The following is a 23311-nucleotide window of genomic DNA, read 5'->3' as shown; positions in this document are numbered from 1 at the left end:
GAGCTATTACAGCCCTTCTCACCTACAGGCATCATGGTATGTGCATTATCCACCTGTTTGAGAAGACAATATGATTTTCACGTCATAACACATGACAAACACAAACAACATAGTTGTTCAAATTTCGTTGACTTAAAAACTAGACAGCGTGCAATATGTAAATAAAAAGACATATGAAATGACAATGTCTCAAAACAAAGTTTAGCTATAGATTCATCTCGTCAAATTTTGATTTTGCCTGTTTCAGCTCAGAACTAGAATGGATATCAATGGGTGCGTTCGAGCACTCTCCTAAAGCGAACTGTACCGCACCGTACCCGCGCCAGAGGAGCGCTCGAACGCTCCTAAAGTTTTTCCGTACCGTACCGAGCCAACAGTGGACCACTTCCCACTGTGCTCCGAAAGCGTACCAAAAGCGTACCAAAAGTTCTGTGTAAAGCATGCGCGTATCATGCGGAGCGCATACATCACAATGCAAAGACATCATTCTCTTTGTTCGGAACAGGTGCGAGTAGTTCTTCAAGCGCCAGGTGGATGACATTCTTGCTACAAAATGTGTGACCTTTCCTAAAAATTACTCGTGAAGTACGCTTTCTCGACAGAGCGCTCGTACACTTCAGATCTGGCACAGTTCGGTACGGTACGCTTTCGTTCGCTTTAGAGCGCTCGATCGCACCCAATGTTTCGGTGTGGAGTGATCAATGTGTGGTCTTAATGTGACTGAACGGATTGCCTTCCTCTCCCTACAGGGATTAATTGTGGAACGTGAGTCACCCAAACCAAATTAAACTTATTAATTTTGACTTGATGTGAAAAATATATGCATGAAAGGGGAACAAATATTTATTGATAAGTTATAAAGTAATAAACATACATGTACACACAGCTGGATATCATTTATGAAGAATGAATAATGGCAGCAAATTATTAAAATGAGCCAAAATGTAATCAGACAGAGGTGTTAATCTCCCTTCTGTCTAGAAAAGTTTAGCTAACTACATAACAATAATCTGAGAGTGGCAAAGATTGAAGAGTATTAATTAATTAAACATGTGATGTTACATTGGCCTGCTTTAGGGATAATCAAAGAGAGTGGCAGCAAGTAAATCGGCGAACCAAATTACATGCACTTCATATGTAGTTTACTTTAAAGGAAATCTACGAGGGTGGCGACAGCCAAATTGCAAACTAACACACAAGACTTTACCCTCCAAGAAGGTCTCTGGGTGTAGCGAATAATGATGGTAACGTAGAGTCCAAACGCATGACATAAGTCTGGTCTCAAAGCATACAAGCCATTCCATCTCGGTGGAACAGATATCCAAACAATGATCACCCTGTCTCTGCAAGCCATTCCACTGGGCGTCGGTCACTGTCAGGAGGGTTGGGTGCCGTTGGCGAGGTGGTTGCATATGTGGGGCATGTCGTGGAGCTTCTCTCGGATGTGACTTGGCAAGGAAGAATTGTGGCCATAGCTAGAACACACCAACAGAGAAATATGCTCTACATAAGCTCTACATAAGGTGGACCCTCATTGCAAAGAAAACTGATACAATAATCTCTGGCTATAACAAAGCGATTTTTGTACTCATAGTTTCAAATTCCTGTTTATTTGATCTCACATACTGACATAAAATGCACTCACAGTGTGACAAGCGGAGGACAAAAAACAAAATACAACAGAAAACAAGAGACCCGCGGGTCTAGCGCTCACCTGAGTATCGCAAGTTCGCCTTTCACGCAGTCACTAATCTAAATTATTCACAGCTCTACCAAAATTTGACGAGGCATTCTCAAGTGGAAGATGAAAATGTACAATAAGGGCCCAATTTTTTCAAGATTCCTTAATTTGGGGGAATTGGGGCCCCCTGGGGCCCTCTGGGTGGGGCATGGTGCCCAGTTTGATAAATTGAGATCCTGACCACCTAGGGATGCTACCTGCCAAGTTTGACAAAAAATCCATCATGAGGTTTTCAGGAAGAAGATGAAAATGTACAATTCAGGCCCCCATTTGGACCCTTCCAACCACCCCCCCCCCCTACCCCCAAGAGGGGCACCCCTGGATCTCCTATGAACAAACTTGAAACTACAGTCATTAATGTACTCACTCATAGTATTATCTCAGCTCTATAACTTCTGATTCTAGAGAAGATTTTTAAAGATTCCTTCATTTGGGGGGTTTGTGCCCCCTGGGGGCCCCCTCGGCGGGGCATGGTGCCTATTTTAACAAATTGAGATCCTAACCCCCTAGGGATGCTACCTGCCAAGTTTGGTGAAAATGGGTCATGGGGTTCTCAAGAAGAAGATAAAAATGTACAATTTAGGCCCCATTAGGACCCCTCCTCACCCCCCCCCCCCCCCCCCCCCCCCCCGGGTCCCAAGGGGGGGCACCCCTGATTCTGCCATGAACAAACTTGAAACTACAGTCATCAATGTGCTAACTCATAGTATTAACCTAGCTCTATCACTTCTGGTTCTAGAGAAGACGATTTTTGCGGATTCCTTAATTTTGGGGGGTTTGGGGCCCCCTGGGGGCCCCCTGGGTGGGTCATGGTGCCCATTTTAACAAATGGAGTTCCTAACCCCCTAGGGATGCTACCTGCCAAGTTTGGTGAAAATGGGTCATGGAGTTCTCAAGAAGAAGATGAAAATGTACAATTTAGGCCCCATTAGAACCCTCCCCCCACCCCCCTCCCCTGGGTCCCAAGGGGGGGCACCCCTGATTCTGCCATGAACAAACTTGAAACTACAGTCATCAATGTACTAAGTCATAGCATTAACTTAGCTCTATCACTTCTGGTTCTAGAGAAGAAGATTTTTACAGATTCCTTAATTTTGGGGGGTTTGGGCCCCCCTGGGGGCCCCCTGGGTGGGGCATGGTGCCCATTTTAACAAATTGAGTTCCTAACCCCCTAGGGATGCTACCTGCCAAGTTTGATGAAAATCGGTGATGGGGATTTCAAGAAGAAGATGAAAATGTAAAAAGTTTACGCACGACGCACGACGCACGACGGACGACGGACGACGGACGACGGACGACGGACGACGGACGCCGGACGAAGGGCGATCGCAATAGCTCACTTGAGCCTTTGGCTCAGGTGAGCTAATCATGAATGATTGTAGGGCACATGTACATCTATTTCACTGTCTATTTCTGCAAACATTTTTAAAATGAACACACAAGCAACATTTTCCTGAAAATGAAGACGAAATATACTCCACCATCCTTACACGGAAACAGCACAGTTGATGATAATGCATAACAAGAGACCCGCGGGTCTAGCGCTCACCTGAGTATCGCAAGTTCACCTTTCACGCAGTCACTAATCTAAATTATTCACAGCTCTACCAAAATTTGAACAGGCATTCTGAAGTAGAAGATGAAAATGTACAATAAGGGCCCAAAATTTTAAAGATTCCTTAATTTGGGGGATTGGGGGCCCCCTGGGGCCCTCTGGGTGGGGCATGGTGCCCATTTTGATAAATTGAGATCCTGACCCCCTAAGGATGCTACCTGCCAAGTTTGACGAAAATCTATCATGAGGTTTTCAGGAAGAAGATGACAATGTACGATTCAGGCCCCCATTTGGACCTTCCTAACCAACCCCCCCCCCCCCCCACCCCCCCCCCCCCCCACCCCTGCCCTCAAGAGGGGCACCCCTGGATCTCCTATGAACAAACTCGAAACTACAGTCATTAATGTACTCACTCATAGTATTATCTTAGCTGTATAACTTCTGATTCTAGAGAAAATTTTTAACGATTCCTTCATTTGGGGGGTTTGGGCCCCCCTGGGGGCCCCCTGGGTGGGACATGGTGCCCATTTTAACAAATTGAGATCCTAACCCCTTAGGGATGCTACCTGCCAAGTTTGGTGAAAATGGGTCATGGGGTTCTAAAAAAGAAGATAAAAATGTACAATTTAGGCCCCATTAGGACCCCTCCTCACCTCCCTCCCCTGGGTCCCAAGGGGGGCACCCCTGATTCTGCCATGAACAAACTTGAAACTGCAGTCATCAATGTACTAACTCATAGTATTAACTTAGCTCCATCACTTCTGGTTCTAGAGAAGAAGATTTTTAAAGATTCCTTAATTTTGGGGGATTTGGGCCCCCTGGGGGTCCCCTGGGGGCCCCCTGGGTGGGGCATGGTGCCCATTTTAACAAATTGAGTTCCTAACCCCCTAGGGATGCTACCTGCCAAGTTTGGTGAAAATGGGTCATGGGGTTCTCAAGAAGAAGATGAAAATGTACAATTTAGGCCCCATTAGAACCCCTCCCCACCCCCCCCCTCCCCTGGGTCCCAAGGGGGGCATCCCTGATTCTGCCATGAACAAACTTGAAACTACAGTCATCAATGAACTAACTCATAGTATTAACTTAGCTCTATCACTTCTGGTTCTAGAGAAGAAGATTTTTAAAGATTCCTTAAATTTGGGGGGTTTGGGCCCCCCTGGGGGCCCCCTGGGTGGGTCCTGGTGCCCATTTTAACAAATTGAGTTCCTAACCCCCTAGGGATGCTACCTGCCAAGTTTGATGAAAATCGGTCTTGGGGTTTTCAAGAAGAAGATGAAAATGTAAAAAGTTTACGCACGACGCACGACGCACGACGCACGACGCACGACGCACGACGGACGACGGACGACGGACGACGGACGACGGACGCCGGACGAAGGGCGATCGCAATAGCTCACTTGAGCCTTTGGCTCAGGTGAGCTAAAAATACTAATCTTACGGGTCTACCTATTGCTGAAAAATCTCCCTGACATCAATGTTAGTGGCCCCAGGTTATCACTTACAAGCCCTGTATTATGGCACGCTGTATTAAACTACTGGTATGATAGTACAGTATGCAAACGCTAGGTACCACATGTTTTGTACAGTGTATCAACAAGTGAGTTTGACTTCGATGAGAATGGTTAAAGGGGAAGGCTAGTAACTGATCAGTGGGAATCAGTGCGAATGCTGGGGGATGATTGTTCCAATTCTTGTGGGATTCATTTAAGAGTACATTATATATCTATTGTTGTGTGAAAATTATTTGCCTCAGAACGGTCTCATATTCAAGTAATGCGCAGCTTAATGCCCCGTCACTGACCAGGCATGCTCACCTGGAAACATTAAACTGCACATTACTCGAATATGAGACCATTCTGAAGCAAATAATTTTCACACAACATTTGATTATATAATGTGCTCTTGAATGAATCCCTTAAGGATTGGAACAATCATCTCCCAGCATTTCCTCTGATTCCCACTGATCAGTTACTAGCCTTCCCCTTTAAGTAGAGTAAAGATATGATACCTCTCGGCCTTGCCATTAGCTGGAATAAACCGGACTGCTGAGGATGAGGCTGGGAACTGGATCTCTCCGCCATCACTATATTGGACTCGCACCTCCCCAGATCTCATCTTACAAGGGAGAGAGATAGAGGCAGAAAATGATGGATGGATAATAAGATAGAAAGAGAAGAAAGCAAAAGATGTAAACTATTTCATCTTTGGAGTAGGATCACAAATCTATTTCATTATGTGAATGATCAAATATATAGCTCCAAACACGAACACTCTGAATGTGATTTTCTTAGTTTTGATATATTTTTAAACATAGTTAATAAAAATAATCATGAAAGTGATGACGATAATGACAAAATTTTGCCTTAAACTCTACGTCAGCTATACATGGAACACACTTTTGGTATACAATAGACAGTATAGAATACAAAATGCTTTTAGTTCTGAGTACTGTACATGTATAACCTAAAATACTCGCCACATGAAACTTTTGCGAATGGGAGCCAACAGCATTTTTCACAGCAAGAAACTTTTGTGAACTGCCGTCGGTATTCAATGCATTACGTAGATAAAAATCTTTCGCTTGCATTTCACTTTTGTGAATCTTGGCCCCTCACAAAATTAACAAGAATTTCATGCACACACACACACACACAAATCTGGTTTTACAGTAAATATAATTACCTGATTTCTCATCATCTCCAAAATTGCTTGAGAGCGTGAAATTCACTGGTATAATACGTCACACAGGGTCAAAGTACTCAAATTAAATGCAGTGAATGACTTTTCCATATTGCGTATTTGGATTTAATTCACAAGATTGTGGCTTACCCGTGATGCCCACCCTACATTAGGGACGTAGACAGCTTTCAGGACTTCATCCTTCCCTCCAACGTGTGGCTTCATGGAAGAGTTTGACCTGCCCTTGACATTGACCGCTAAAAGTGAACAGACATGAGGACACAGCATAAGATGACAAACACAGGAGACTGCTTGAAACAGGGCATGAATGGTTTGCTATATCCCAAATCAAACTAGATGTTAATGTATTAACTGAAGTCTTCAGGAACAAAATGCTTTCCTGCCATGATACAATTAAAATACCTAATACATAGTTTATTTAGATTGTGAATTGGGCATAAAAAAGAAGAAAACTCTAATCCTTGTTGCCTTTTTGTACATTTCAAACTAATGCTTCAATTTTGCACTTCAATGTACAATTGATAGAACAATCAAGACACCAGCTGAAATCAATAGCAGTCTTTTCTGTTAAATCCTTCTTCAAATAGGTCTAATAGGCTCGACCATCACAGTCATGAAAGATTGACTAGTTTACTGACCTTGGTCAGTCTTCTTGCATTGTGACCGTCCATTGCCTTCCTTGACGCTCTTGGTCATGCTGCATATTGTGCCATCGAAGGAGCACACAGAGGTGGAGGGTGGGGCGGCCGTGCTGGGAGAGGTGACAGACCCCAGGGGAATGGTAGAGCTGGGGTCACTGAAGGTCGGTGCGGGTGCACGATTAGAGTTGGCCGACGTAGAGGTTTGTTGATTGTGAGCAGCAGCGGGTGCTGTTGTTGCTGTTGTAGCTGGAAGTTGCTGCACACTAGACACTTGATGTGGTTTTCTGAGGAGTCAAAACGTTTTTGTTTTTGTTGATGATTAATCTACTCTCTTCTTTAAAAAAGTTTTTAATGTCAAAATAAGTAAGGTTTCAATGTAAAACGCCTGTTCTATGAGAAATACACTAAATTTTCTTGGAATAACTGTCTGCTTTAGATTATGAAAACTTTGCGTGTGTTTAAATTCGCGGTCGGCAAAATCTGTGAATTCACAGACGGCAAAACCTGTTTTATTTTGCACATGAAAACCCAAACTACAGTCCAATTAGTCTTTTATTTATTACATAGAAATTAAAATTAAATGCAGGCTTACCTGAAATCCCTTCTCTCGAGTACTTTATAACATGCTTGTACCTACTAGTACATGCGCGGTATCGCTGTGTGTGTGTCGACCATCAATACACTCAATGCACAGAACCTTCATGTGTGCATGTGCGCAATACTACAGCGTTGTAACAAGCGGCAAGTTCAAAACATTTCCTTGCGTGATTAATTTTGCTTGACTTTTCAAAATATTTTCGCGTGATGTTGAATTCGCAGTTCAACTTCAAAGCGCAAAAATAAAACCACCGCGAAAGAAACCACTTTTACAGTAGTCAAAATTCTGGTCTCACTCTGATTCTCTCATCTATGTATTCTTTGCAGATAGGGTATGTGACATCTCTTTTCAAACTATATATAAGACACATACCTACAATACATACAATCACAATAGTGACACTCAAAGTGTATCCATCAAATGGCAAACACAAACTTTTATAGATAATGTGGAGTTGGGAGAGGTCACCATTAACATTCATCAACTGCTCTCTGTATTCAAGCATGTTAAGGTATCAACCTTACTACAACCTCCCTGCCCCTACATCAATCATTTGTAAAACACAATCTGATGCAGAGTATTGTGTTGGATAAGGCAGACTCATTTTATCACAGAACATTTAAACATCAAAAGTCTGTGGTATTTTTTTTTTTAAATACTACACTGAACTTGAAATACTGTTACATAAGTACCAACCTGGATAACAAGATTGGAAAGAAAGGTCCATAACCGTGCCTGGATTCAAGGCTAGCAATAGCTGTCTCCACGTCGACGCAATGCTGTTTCCACTGAGAAATTTAAAGACAGTATACTGTGGTAAAATGAGCACAAGTAGATCCTAAAATACATCATCAATCGTTATATGATATCAAGATATCATTTGATTTTTCATTAGAAAGTATGTCTACAATATATATCATGTACGCTATTCATACTATCTGTGATTAAAATCTCCATGATTAGCAAGTAATAAATAGAAAGTGAAATTTCACAAATCACTAAGGAAGCCGATGAGTTGGAGACACCTACGATCACCCTTTGAAATAGAAGATACCGGTAATATACACTGCCAATCTCTGATGATGAACAACACAGTCCTACTACTACTATTACATTCCTAAATTTCACAAGATATACAAAGATAGGCTGCAACCAGTTGAGCCTAGCAACTTTCACATTTGCCTTTGTGTGTTTTCTTTCTTTCTTTTTTTTAACCCCTCGACAATACAGACAACACAGAAATGTAGGAGAAAGGAAAAAACATCTGTTATTGTGAAATTTAGACATCACACAGCAAGCAAAGAACAAAGAATTTTTTAGACTACTCTCGTGGTAAAACTCCATGCAGTACAATTTGAATTGAAACATCTTATTCCAGTACACATGGTCTAAAGAAAACATTCTGCGGCCAGGGAATATTTCACGAGATAGATTATGAGCAAGGACTACCATCTCACCATTAGAAAGCTGTCGACGAGAGGTCTCAGGTGGCCAGGTATCCTGGTATCTTCCCCATTCAGTGGATGTTTACTGGTCTGCCCGCCATCTTCAACAACCACGAGCTCGTTCGCCGTCTGGTAGATCTTGACCCCTTTGACCAGAGCAAACATATCATATCCCATTCACCATATCACGTATCATAGTATATTGTTTATTTTTCCATGACATAGCTCATCAAGATACGCATCTTCAGTATCAACTTTCCACCCCATGAGTGAGAATGTACAGTATTTGGTGTCAGAAATTCACCTGTTTAATCCGTCTAATGTAAGTGTCAGAAAGGTGCATGCACGACTAATGACTTTGTAATCCGTCTTATGGAACCGTCGGAAATGTGCGTACATGACTAATGAATTCATGAATATCCACAAAATTTTTGGATGTGCCCACTTTGTCATCAAGGGAAATGCATAGAACAGATAATATTTTGATTGTCTCTTTTGGGCAGAGTAAAATTTGTCTGTTATATGTTACTCAAACACACTTACATGTAACTACACGCTTTGCTTTCACATTTCAAACCATATCTATTTATTCTGTTTTCTTTTAGCAGGGTAGCCCTGCTAAAAGAAAGCCAACTGGAGATAGCAGTGAAAACAAAATGTAGATTATGATGATCATCATCATCACAATCTTAACCATTACCACTACCATCTTCATCATCATCTTCATCACCATTATCACCACCACCACCACCACCATCGCCATCATCATCATCGTCATCATCATCATCATCATCATATTCCAGACAACTCATACTTACAGGCATATACTCTTATACATCCCATACTCAAAGTGATGGCACAATATATTTCAGATTTCTAAAGATGCTTCACTCGCGTGTTCAGTGAATCTACGGACACAAATGACCAACACACCAGGCATTTCCCCTTACCCGAGTAGAAGTTAGCCTCAAAGTCAGCCGAGGGACCATTCTCCATCAGCATGCACTTGGCCTGGTCCGTGTACAGCGTGACCTTGGGCGTCTTGGAGCGGACCAGCTGAATGAAGCGGGCGGCGTACTGGTACTTCTTCCAGTAGCGCGAGGGCAGGTTGTGGTAGCTGTGGGTGGCTGTGCCGCTGTCCTGGGGCGGGGACGGTGGGTCCTCCATGAGGGGGAATCCCTTGCCCCCGTTGGGCTGGTAGATAGTAACCTGGGTAAAACAAAGACAAAGGCTTTGTGATGATGGGACCATGGTTATCCAGGGAAGGATTAGCAGACTTACTATTAGTGGTGGAGATTCGTAGGACAACAGTAGCAAGACACGCTGGTGACAAACCCTGGGTTCATCGCATATGTCTCGTACTTCACTTGTACTTCATGGGAACAAGTCATTGGGAATATAAATGTAAGTCAAGGCCTGAATAAAGAAGTTACGCTAGCTAGTGGATTCCTGCATTTTTTGTCTCATTATGCTGTTGTGTAGCTAAGAGAACAAAATACAATAGATCATTAAACAATATAATTCAACCAAGAATCCATTTCTGTCATTAAAATTGGGTGTGACAAATACTGGTATCCTAAACATTATTTCAAATGAACATGCACATTGGACGTAAGAGTCCATCAATGATTTGCATCATGTGCACATGAAATAGTAAATGTGTATGTTGTAAATTCCATGTTTAGCAAGAAATATATTCAAGTTGTGTCTACATTGCAAACCTTCATTCCATCTTGGGATATTCGGATGACTTCCACCACCCGATCTTGCCCCTCTCTGCTCTTCAAGAACTCGAGGCAGACCTCCCCGCGATTCATGATGCTCACCTGGGAAGCAAACATCAGGACCAGATAAAAAAGTCAGAATACTCTCAAGATTCTATACGATGACACTCTCCACTGTTCCTATTACTATGAGGGTAAGGAAAAAGAGATATTTTTGGTGCCACCAGTACATATTTTCTAGTCTGTATAATACTGACATCATGTGCCAAATGTGCCTGGTGGACTTTTTGTGGCAACTTTTTGTGGCAAGAGCCAATTAGGAAGCAGGATTCTTTGTCATTACCATGACACTTGCCATTGCAGTAAAAGTTGCGACAGTGGACTCCTATTATAACGAAGTCCTTGGGGACCGGTAGTTTTCTTCCGTTATATTGAAATTTTGTTATAACCCAACAAATAAACAATAAAAGCACATAGAGTGGTTAATGCTGCATCCTGAATTTTTACTTCGTTCTAACCGAATTTTGTTATAAGCATTTTGTTATAATGGGAGAGCACTGTATCATAGCAACATTTTCATGAAATTGAGCCTACAATGTGATTCTGTCCAAGGGACAGCATGATTTATAAAGGAAAAAGTGTGCTGATAAATGGCATTTGGCATCACAAGGTTCCTCCACAAACTGAGCCAGTGGATCTAGCATTTATCGATCCAACATGTTGTTCACTATGCCATTTCATCACTGTGGTATCCTCACCACTGAAATCAGAGTTTGCTGTACCCCTCTTCATTCACTAAGCCTCACTGCAGTCAAGTTTCCCTCAAAGAAATACAGATTTTGTATTGGCACTGCACTCAAGACAGAGAAGCAAGGATGCATTCTAATCTATGTTCACTCAAAGTGCTCGTGCATAATTATATTTGAGTTTTGAATTGTGTTTTGAGGCCAGTTTTAAAATTTAAATAATAAATCCACATCACTGTCAGACAACATTGCATTTGTATGAAGATGGTGCTACTGAGAATTTTTCACTGCCTTTCTTTAAAGCAGTAAGCAAGCAGAAACTTCAAAAATTCATAACTTTTGAATGGGCTGTCCAATTTTCCTCAAACTCTCACTGGTGTTTTACTAATATTGCTGCATTCACTCAATCCACATGTCTATGAAGGTCGACTTGTCCTTTAACCCTAACTTACCGGGGGGGGGGCATTATGCCCCCCCCCTCGACGAATTCCGCGACCATTCCGGTGCGCAAAATTTTTTGACCGCGCCGCTCGCTGACTTTTTACTTTCAAGTCTCACGCAACTTTTGAGACCAAATTTGTCGCGCCCTGGCATACCGTTCCGAAGCCACGCCCCTTCAAAAAATTTTTGTCAACCCCAAAATTGCTCAAAAACGTGATTTTGTGTACAAAGTCAATACAAATTGTGTTTTTTCAATTAATTCATATAAAAATTCATATTTTTAATTTTAATGGCTGAAATCAATTTATTTTAGTATAACTATGCTTCAAAAAATGTGAATGACAAATTCTGCTGAAAAAAACAACAAAAACAAAAGTTCGAAAAAACAAAGAAATACATAAAAAAATTGATAAAACAATAAAAAACATAAAGAAATCGATTTTGATACTGAATTTCTTTTTACGCACGAATGTTCGGAATGTCACTAGGAATATTTACACCAAAAATCAGCATTCCATAAGCTTTTATAAGCCAATTACAGACGAAAATGAGGTTTTTTGCATATATTTGCATAATTAATTAATCTAAAATAGAAAATGTAAATTTTTTGAAAATTTAACTGAACAGTCTTGTAGATTACATCCGCCTTTATGTTCATGCAAATTTTTGCGGCGATCGCGCGATCAACGGCCGAGATCTGAAGGGGGGGCCATAATGGCCCCCCCAGGAATTCAAGCTCGCTAAATAGCCCAGGTAAGTTAGAGTTAAGATGAGATTGCCCATGGAAACCTTTCTGCTAGTTGGTGTACACAGATTCTTTTTTTTTTTAAGCACTCCATAGACTCACCACAGCATTCCTTGTACGCTGTCTGATTGGTCGAAGTCTGCTTGCGTTCAGAGGCGGGGTTAGCTGAACCAGGTTCTGGGCTCCCCCAGGCCCTTCCCTCTTCTCATGCTTTCGGGTGTGTCTGTGCGCCACCTCCCCGGCCCTCTCCCCATCGAGCATGCTGCTCTCATTGCGCTTGTGGCTGCCACTGTGGCTGCCACTATGGCTGCCACTCGATTCCCCGGTCTTTCCATCCCTGTGAAGCTGCCGATCACTCTGTTTGGTCAACTCTCTGTCAATGGGTGCCCCGCAGCCTGGAGCAGTTGGCACATCGGGATGGTTGAGTGAGGAAGATTGGCCACTCTGGTGCGCCTCCCTCGATTTTCCATCCTCGGAAGTGCTGCTAGGTGTCGTGCGCTGCTCTCTACCCGTAAAGTCCGATTCGGAAAACAGTCTGTGCTTTGCCGCATCCACGTTGTGATACAGATGCCCTGACATGTCAGTCCTACTTCTTGCATTAACATTATGTGCTTCCTCATGCAATTGTGATGTCCACTGTCCACTGCGATCGGTAGGTTGTGCTATCAATCCATCACCATTTGGACACAAGTACGAGTGGCTGTCACCTCCTCTGTCCGCATTTACCTGATAGTTGTTCACAAGGGTATCATTGGGATTACCAGCATTCTTGAGTGTGTCTCCATAGAGACTACTGTTGCTATGGCTACGATGGACATCACGGTTGCCACCCTCCCGGAGACAAGTGGATGAGTGAGAAGACGATGATGTGGTCCTGCTAGTGTGAGTTGATCTTAAATCTTGGACATTCAACACCTTGCTAGTACACCCTGAAACATCAGTATAACAAAGAGAAATACAATAACAACTAAAGATCTGTCATAATTCCAAATGAGACAATGAGCATTGTGGCAACTAAGAACAATGAAAATCGATATTCCCTGGTGAAACATTTTTATGAAATGAGGCAATCATTGTCTTCTATCAAATTGAGACATGATGTGACATCTTGCAATGAATTGTCACCCAAAATAAAATATCCTTGCAATTCTTGGAAATCCGCATGATTATCAGAAATTTATACTTACTTCTTGGATGGCACAATGTGCCTGGTTGATACTGTTTGCCGACTATTGTCAGTCACTTGGGGCGAACCACAAGGTTTCAGCATCATTCCTTCGGCATCATTCTTTCGCCCATTTTTCTTGTTTGTTAGGTGGACCATTTCTCCAGGTTAGCACCCTGCTCTTTGTGATGAATGAATGATGTGGGTTCTTTTATGTAAGTGAGTCAAGTGTAACTCACACTCAGGTCCTCCATTTAATGCTCTATCTGAGGGACAGAGCTTTTGCCTCTTACTAGAGGGGTTATGATTACACACATTTCTCAATTAGACTTGGGAATGGGTCCCAAGTCATTTGGATTGGGGGGCAAACCTGCTACTGACTGAGCCAAATCACCTCCCTATCAGAAATATATAAGATGAATATGGTGCTTGTCAATGAAATCTAATCATTTTTCAGTGAAAACATACCTGCAGGTGATATCTTTGAATTCAGCTCTTCCGTCAATCCGTACCGATCAGCTGACTGCGAGAAGGCACTGTGATTGGCCCGTTGCCTGACTGGAGGTGAAGGCGGGTGTGTCTGGTAGCTATTCCAGCTGGATCCCACGCCACCTCTCTGGTACTGATGAGGATAATGCCGGTGATGACAATCAGTAGTGAAGCTACTAGGGTTGATGTTCTCCTTGTTGGCTTGACCCTTTGACCCATCCCCCTGGGAGATGACGGGGGTGAGCGACTGGATGGGCAGGGCTCTCATCGGTCGGCTGCGAGATGATGCACGGCTGGTGAGGTGAGAGGATGATGCAGTTGCCATGGTAGCCATACCACTGTCCATTGACATTTCAACTGGTCTCTATCATCATCAAATAGAAACACATGTTAGGATGGTAACTCACTGCATGGCATCTACATACAGACAAACTGAATAAAATTGGCTAGACCTGTTGCTAAAGGGAAAACATAGTTCTCATATGCCTGCAGAAACTGCTGATTTTTGCTCCCCCAAATGCAAACATGTGCAAAAATAACGTGTGAAATAACATGGTGATAACACTTTTTCAGTTGGGTAATGATGAAAATGGAAAATATCAGATAAAGAGCAAGCTCAAAATGGTGGAAGATGAATTTTAAGCCCTTCTGCAAATTACGCTTTGCCTTTAACTTTGTAACCTCTTTGCATACAAGTGAATCACAACTTGACTAAGTCCTTGCATCAAGAACATTTGCACTCTCCATACTTGAAATAATTCATATTCTCACTCCCATGAACAGTGTCCTGAACGTATTCCAAGCAAAATATATGACCCGCTACAACAAAAAGGTCCTAAAGTCGCGCACGGTCGAAGCCGTGAAAATCGAGTTTGAAGTCAGAGCATTAAAATTGGTCAATACTTATGATTTTCTGATTTTGATATATTATTGGAGTCTAACATGTCTTCTATCATCTGTCGAAATTTTGAAGCAAAATGATCAAAGGAAAGATAAAAAAATAGCGTTTTTCTGAGCCATGTTTTTTTGGTGTTTCAACGAAGCAGAAACTGGTTCGAAAATTTGGATTGAGCGCCACAGATAGGTTCCGCCCCTAACAACGACCAGAGTGATCTCATTGGTCAGTTTGCTGCTTGCTGCTAACTGAAGCGTGAAGCTCGCACACTGCCCAGTCGACTGGTGTGTGCGGGCGGGGTGCGCTATGCTCAGCTGCTTCTCACATCCTGGTCACTGATTGGTTGGTGAGGAGACCGCTGACGCTGATGTGCTTGAATGAACTCTTCGGGGTTGCTAGGGCTGACCTTCTATTGTCCAGAGGTGAAAACTGACTTGCGTGTCCCTTGGTCGCGATTGCGTCGAAAGGAAGACTTTTAGGGCGCTTTTCTCGAAACAGTGATTTTCCAGACGTCTCAACATGCTCTCTTTTAAACATCGATATCTCCGCAGCCGATTACTTTTATAAAATGTGTTATATATCAATTTAAAGCAGAAAGATTAGGGGATTATATCATGCAATTTTCGAAATATCGACCTCGCTCGACTTTAGGATCATTTTGTTGTAGCGGGTCACATATGTTCAGAGCATAGCAGATTTTCATATATGCAAACATCTCTTTTTATCACACTAATTACTTCTGCTTCATATTTTCTTTTTGTGTGTGTGTGTTCCCTCCAATGCATACTTCATTCATCTGCATGCATGTAAAAATCACTGCAACATTTCAGATTTAAATTTCTTACATGTATATGAGGTGAAAAAAATGACTTTCTGTTTCTTTCTTACTTTGACTTTCTGCCCTTTGAGAAACACACACAATTAAACACATAATAATACAATAATGATAATTGAGCTTCTATTGTGCTTATAACAAATTAGTGTTCCCTATGCGCTTTACAATAATTCCTATCCATTTTACACGCACATTAATTATCACAAAAGCAAATACACACACGCACACACACACACACACACACACACACACACACACACAGTAGCACCCACGGTATTAAAAAAAATCAATTAATAAGAAGGGGAAATTAGCAAAAAACAAACAAACAAACACATTTTTGGCTCTACCTGAGAAGAGAGCTGTTTCTTGGAGACCATGGACTTAGTCCTGTCCATGAAAGGGTGGTCTAGGACACTTGACAAGTTGATCCTGTCCGACGGGTTCTTCCTCAGCATCTTGCTGATCAGATCCCTGGCCTCCATCGAAATGTGGGGAGGCATGACATAGTCCGCCAGCACAACCTGCAATTGGAAAAGTGTTGACGTGCAAAATTATGTATGGTATCGCTTCAAAATCCTATGTACATTGCTGAGTCAGATAATGAGAAAAGAACACTGTACGATGACAAAAGTCAGCAATTGTTACCTCACACTCTACATTTTCCTGAAGTAGAAATACACTGCATACAAGCAATGGCAGTATACTCTGTTTCATACACTTGTTTCATAATTTGATACACACTAAGACATACCACACACAGCCAATGTATGGTAAAACACCAAGCATGGTGCAAGTGTCTGGTACACTAAACAAAGATATGCTGCCTCAACCTTAAAGTCTAAAAAAGTCTTTTTCGGGGGAGGGAATCTCTTTTTTAACTGTCGACACCAAGTCAAGCTACTCATGAAAGCTTCACCCAAGAGCCCTTTCCATTGTATTGTTAGTCCATCAAAGTGCTCAGAGTACCTGTGGAATACCATGAGTGTGTGAACACAATGCAGACACCTTCAACATCTGGATTAGAAAGCATATTTTTTCACCACTCCCATAACTCGCCAGCAATGGGAACCACACTGAGAAGGTGCACCTTGGCATAGTCATAGCTCAAAAATGTTCGGAGACATAACCTCCGTAGTTCACGGGCATAAAACAATACCTTGTTCAGCGTCTTCTTGACAGCCTCTGTGTCAAATGGGGGCTTGCCGCTCAGGAAGGTGTAGAGCATGCAGCCGAGGGACCACACATCTGACTGCAGACCGTGGGGACTCCTGGTAGCGATCTCCGGCGAGATGTAGTTCGGTGTGCCACACATGGTGTAGTGCTTCTCTTCCGGAATCTTCAGCCGAGTGGCCAAGCCAAAATCAGCAATTTTCTGTGGATCGAACAAGCAAATTCATCAGAAAGAGGAGATATGATATGGCAAGATGTTTTATCATCCTGTGGGACACAACGTATCACAATCATTTGCCCCTACAATGAACAGAGATTCCTTTACAATCACAAGTACAATGCACTCCTATACCAGCAAATTTTGCAATTACAATTTCAGTGAGCTACTGTACAATTTCAGCGAGCTACTGTGTTTTTTGCATAATATCATTTATACACATTTAGATAGAACAAGGAAAAGTAGAAATTACGCGGTGCGTAATATATGTCCCCGCCGGAAGTAGCATTTAGTAGCAAAATGTACAATATAGGTAAAAAGATCAAGGTCAAAGGTCAAAGAAGTCAAAGGTCAAAATTCTGTGTAGAAGTTTTGAAGCCCTCACCTAGTGCCATCACATAAAGCAAACGGAATCGAAATCGGGTTAGAAATGGCGAAGGAGTAGCATTTTGTAGCCAATGTACAATATAGGTCAAAAATCAAGGTCAAAGGTCAAAGAAGTCAAAGGTCAAATTACATAAAGCAAACGGAATCGAAATCGGGTTAGAAATGGCCAAGGAGTAGCATTTGGTAGCAAAATGTACAATACAGGTCAAAAATCAAGGTCAGAGGTCAAAGAAGTCAAAGGTCAAAATTCTGTGTAGAAGTTTTGAAGCCCTCACCTAGTGCCATCACATAAAGCAAACGGAATCGAAATCGGGTTAGAAATGGCGAAGGAGTAGCATTTTGTAGCCAATGTACAATATAGGTCAAAAATCAAGGTCAAAGGTCAAAGAAGTCAAAGGTCAAAATTCTGTGTAGAAGTTTTGAAGCCCTCACCTAGTGCCATCACATAAAGCAAACAGAGTCAAAATCGGGTTAGAAATGACGAAGGAGTAGCATTTTGAAGCAAAATGTACAATATAGGTCAAAGGTCAAGGTCAAAGGTCACAACTGAAATTCTGTGTAGAAGTTTCAAAGCTCCCATGTAGTGCTATCATATAAAGCAAACAGAATCAAAATTGGCTCCTAAATGACAGAGAAGTAGCAAATTGAACATTTTGATCACACACGGACGCACAGACGGACGGACGGACGGACGGACGGACACACAGACACACACACGTACGGAGCCCGTTTCATAGTCCCCTGCTCGAACTCGTTCGGCGGGGACAATAAATCTGAACTGAGTGAAAGGAAGATGAAATTTTCTGACTTACACAGTGCATATCTCTTGTCAGAAGGATGTTAGCCAGAGTCAAGTCTCGGTGTAGGATGAAGTGTGCGTGGAGGTACAGCAAGCCAACAACTATCTCTTCAAGGAAGCGACGAGCTGCGAGCATGGTAAAAATAAAATAAACAAACAAATACAGATGTATACTCCAGAGTACTGTAAAACCACACATTTTTGCATGCATGAAACCTTTTACAAAATTTGCAAGGAGCCAAGACTTGCAAAAGTACGATGCAGGCAAAAGTTTAAGTCTACACAATGCATTGAATTCAAGTGGCAATCTATGAAAGTTTCATGCAGCAAAAAGAAAGGATGTTGGCTACAATTCACAAAAATTTCATGCTGCGAATATGTCTGGTTTTACGGTACCCTAAACCCAGTGTGTTCAGTGTGTGATATATATCAGCCTGATCTCAGCTAGTGCTTAGCATGTCACTGATGTACATGAGTCATGACTCTTCTCACAAAGTTTTTGCACACCTCTGTAATCCACAAGTCTACATAATTCAGAACAAGTGAAATTCCGGATCAAAACCTGGTGTCGCTTGTATGCACAGTCCACCAACAATCAAAATGTTCTCATCCACTGTACAGCTCAATACTTACCCTCCTCCTCCGTGAAGACTTTATCCTTCTTTTTCAGATAGCGGAGCAGCTCCCCATTCTGGCAGTACTCTAGCACAAGGTAGACGTAATTGCTATTTTCAAAGTAGCTGTAGAGCTGCCACATAAAGGGAAAGGAAGCGGTGATTTAAATTTGGTCATGTAATACTATAGGAATTAAATGACTGTCACCCAAGTGAGCGGTGCACATAATTTGTGAAGCACTTTTTTGGTTCTAAATAGATTAGAGTATTTATAAACAAATTATCATGACCTGAACCACAAACAGACTGAAACAAACTGAAATGTAATAATTCATAATGTAAAGCTTTTCACAAGAAGATGGCCTAAGCAGTTGTGAAAAAAAAAGTACAAAAAGACATTCGATAAGAAACTAAACATGTCTATAAATATGGATCAACAAAGTTGGCACACATATCAATGGTTGGGAATTGGAGACTGTTACCAAGTCCAGACACAACTGCAGAACTCAAATCAGTGATATGATACATCATTAGAACTGTAAGATTGAGTACAGGCAAAAGGTATAAACTACAGGTGAATAGGATTACCAGGTTATAGAACTCTGTGATGTTTCTGGAGAACTGAATCTGGCTCATTCAATGCCTGTCCAAGACATGCTTGCTTTTTATGCGTGTGTGTACACACATGCTGATTATGACATAAAATAGACTTCCCACTTCAACAACCTTGATTTAATGATGAATATTTGACAATAATCAATCAATGTCAAACAGCAGAATTACCTCAAGAATGGAAGGGTGCTTTAGCTGGCAATGAATCTCAACCTCATTCTTGACTCTGGTCACCATCCCACGTGAATGCATGAGCTTCTTATCAATCTAAAATAACAAACATAGGAAAAAGAAGTGTGTGATTCTTATATTTCCATGAATATTTATCAAAGCCAGTATAAAATAAAGATCAATCAAATTCTGAGTACAATAAAAAAATATCAAATTTACATCTAATCTAATATTTGTACATAAGCTCTACTACACATTTCCATTGCAGTTGGGAGCCTTAACTTACAGTATTTCCAGTGTTTTTCAGTACAAAACAAAATGAGAACAGGGGCCTGTTGCATAAAAGTTACTATTGTGGTAACTTTGCCATCCAATAGTAACTACCATGGTAACAATACTCAACTGTTAATTAAAATCAAGAATTCCATAGAAGTTACCATTGGATGGCAAAGTTACCATAATAGTAACTTTTATGCAATGGGCCCCAGAAAAATTTCTCTAAGGATTACAAAGTTACTGACTTCCTGTTCTAACTAAAAATACCTATACTACATGTATCCTTAACATACAGTATCTTGGGTACAGTAATAGAGAAAAAATTTCCTCGTTAAAACAAATAAAAAGTGCTTTTCCCAAGCTTTTCCCACAGGTATGAATTCTTTTGAGAATGGATATAATATGAAGTTATTACATTTCCTATTCCAAATTGTCTGAACTGCAGGGCAAAAAAACAACAAACTAAAAAACAAAGCGAGCAAAGCAGTCAAGATTTTGTTCTGCACAGCCTAATGTAAAAACTCATGGTCATAATTGCGCCATTCCAAGTCACTGGATCTGTTAGTACGCTGTACGTTACGATGTCTCGTCATCTAATAGTTTTACAAATTAGTACTAGGAGACTAGTTAACACAACATGCACATCATAATGATCCTGGAACAACTACAATTACCAGCACTCTGTAAAATTATACAGTTCTCATGTCTAATGAACAAACTTTCCTTCCCTCGCGCTCTGTCTTACCATCTTTATTGCCACCTCCTGACCTGTGCTGATAATCTTCGCCCTGTAGACACATGCAAATCCACCCCTACCAAGGAGGTTCAGCACTTGGTAATTCTGTGGACACAAAATATTTTTAGACCACAGTCATCAGTTGTTGCCATGGAAAAGGTAAATTGTCATCAGTCTTGTTGGCTGACTTCTTGTATTCTTAGATTTAATTGTCTGTTCATAACTACTGGGTAGTTGCTTAAGAAACACACAGCCAAAAGCGGAACATTGAACTGGTTAAACTATCCTGGTAGTAATACTGCAAATTTCAATTGACATTGACAATTGACAAGGTAATACAGTGGATAATTATTGTCTTTTGTACACACCATTGCAATAGGGAAGGGAAAACCGAACATCCAAATGTATTTTTCTCTTCTCCAAAGAGTTCATATTCTATGAAATGACAAATAATGTGACCCACAAGTTATCTCAACAAACAAAACATATAAAATATATTCTAAATGCATTTGATTTAGGGTCTAGGCCATACTGTGGTATTTTTATTTAAAGAAAAAATCTTAAATCCCAAGAGCACTTGCAAAGAGTGCATCAAATACACATATATGATATACAGATAATGTGCACAAATCTCACCTTAATGGTATCCTCCATTGTATCATGTGAAGACCTAGGAAGTACATCAATATCCTACATCATTGGGAAGCAAAGTAGAGCACATTACTGGTAAAAAGCAGGTATTTGTGAGCAATGAACTGGAGTGATATTGATAATAATATAAATTAGGTTTCTCATGGTTTCTAGACTTCTAGTAGATCTATTGAGTAGTAGCAGATTTAGATCCATAAAGGCATAGATGGCAGTGTGGTGGTACGCTAGACAGAAAGGTCTGTCTGTCCAGAGGAGTCTTTTATCTATTTTTTAATGTTATTGCTCTCCTCCGTAGAAAGATGGAAGGCTGTCCCATACCTCACTGTATTGAAGCTCTCAACGACTGTAATTCATATCCCGAGATCGGCAAATTTAAACTTGTATAGCAAAATTAACATTTCAAGAATGCATTGAATTCACCAAGTGATTGAAATATCCAAGATTTGGGTGAAATTTTTATGGAAAAAGACACAACTACTAGCCCATCATACGGTCGTACATGTATCAGCTCTTCAATCATACGAATTGCGTCAGCCAATCAAATGTGATGTACGTACTTGTTTTAAATGGCAACTTACAGCCAGCAGACGGCGATGTTGCGATATGCACACAAATTTCTGCTATGTAACGAGTTACTGTGAGTATTTTGATTGCACAACGTGAGAAAGTTACCCCAAATATTAATGCAAATGTGTCAAGTCATGTCAAACTTGTTTGAACGTCATTTGGGTTTATGGTAACATTTGGTCTGTGCGCGACCGTAGAGCATCAATACAGGAGCCAGTAGGATAGCCTTCGGTCTGTATAGGAGAGGATTCCGTGAAGCTAAACGCAGTCTCCGCGGAACATATCCCCGACAACCAGATACACTATACAGACTAATCTTTCTGTCAAGTGCTGAGTGGTACGCATTATGCGTACTTCAGCAATTGCGCAATTCAGTGTGGTAACCCTACTACATATCGACCGCCCTTATTCATTGAAACCGACCGCGTAGTATTGGCGCACAGAACGCTTAGTACGCACTTAACTGCGCGCAGAGCACATAAACCATCAATGAACAGACGCGGAAATTCACTGTTCATTGATGGTTTGAATCAAGGACAAAATTTCGAATGAATATTTTAACCGAATCATAATGTAATGTCATGGAAGTTTCTAAAAAGCTTCGTACAACATGGTGTTCAATACAAGCAACTCGGTTTGTGTGCATTGTCAATGAAAAAAGAGCAGTTGATCTAAATAAGGAGCGGCACTGCGGGGAGCTGAGCAGAGGCCACACAAGTTCGACGGCTATATCTTTGCACAGAAACTTCGAATTGAAAAGGGAACAACAGCATGCAGCATTTGAAAGTGCTGGATTTTCTCAATCACGTACAATGTAGAGGTCAAGTTTTTACGTGAATTTCAGTGTTAAATATTCTTATCAAGCAAATACACATTAGGTGGTCGATGAGTAGTAGTAGGTCCAACCTATTACCATGCAATACAACTTCTACAAGTACACTAACGTTACAATACAATTAATAAACGTTACAAGGAATATCATTCAAATCAAACAAAAGCTAATTCAACACGAGATCTACACTGCCAACATTATAAACAGTTCATTCCGTAGAATCTACTTACAAACGAACTAAGCAGAATAGAAGCCTAAGAAGGAATACTGGTGCCATTATTTTGCCCATCGCTTGTATCAGGCCATATTGATATGGCATGAATGAGGTTGATGAAAACTTTTTGGAGAGCCTGCACCTGTATACCTACAATACACACAAGTAAACGTGTGGGACACAGGCGGCGATAAATCGTAACGTTCAAAATTGGTAGTCATTTTCTTCCGCATGTTCTACCTTATATAAGAACCTAGCCCAGTTGGCGACATGCATGAAGTTTATGCATGCATAAAACTTGTCATATAATATCAACTTACCATTTTAAGTGCGAGTCAATTCAAT

At 41.2% G+C, this 23311-nt stretch overlaps 1 protein-coding gene across 1 annotated transcript; it reads right to left on the bottom strand.

The window, feature by feature from the left end:
* Positions 1-1375: 1375 nt before the first annotated feature.
* LOC139734891 (serine/threonine-protein kinase PLK4-like) lies at positions 1376-23311 on the bottom strand. The gene is made up of 18 exons (XM_071645703.1): positions 23287-23311; positions 21339-21392; positions 20712-20807; positions 19691-19786; positions 18927-19041; positions 18307-18419; positions 16877-17092; positions 16068-16241; positions 13970-14354; positions 12439-13265; positions 10402-10506; positions 9631-9889; positions 8693-8826; positions 7932-8023; positions 6635-6921; positions 6126-6232; positions 5305-5411; positions 1376-1475 (listed from the first exon to the last, which is right to left on the bottom strand). The coding sequence occupies exons 2-18, from the start codon at positions 21354-21356 to the stop codon at positions 1376-1378; spliced, it is 3231 nt and encodes a 1076-aa protein (XP_071501804.1). The 5' UTR covers positions 21357-21392; positions 23287-23311.

The sequence above is a fragment of the Diadema antillarum genome, unplaced genomic scaffold (genome assembly GCF_040938485.1).
Source record: "Diadema antillarum isolate AM-2024a unplaced genomic scaffold, OU_Dant_1.0 scf00000003, whole genome shotgun sequence".
NCBI classification, from domain to species: Eukaryota; Metazoa; Echinodermata; class Echinoidea; order Diadematoida; family Diadematidae; genus Diadema; species Diadema antillarum.
The sequence above is the reverse complement of the archived record's forward strand: the minus strand, read 5'-3'. Positions and strand labels throughout refer to the sequence as shown.

Coding starts and splice junctions, on each gene's coding strand:
- LOC139734891 (XM_071645703.1), bottom strand. Junction 16,242..16,876: donor TCAAGAAGACGCTGAACAAG/GTATTGTTTTAT, acceptor TTCCAATTGCAG/GTTGTGCTGGCGGACTATGT. Junction 14,355..16,067: donor AGAAACAGCTCTCTTCTCAG/GTAGAGCCAAAA, acceptor TGATGATGATAG/AGACCAGTTGAAATGTCAAT.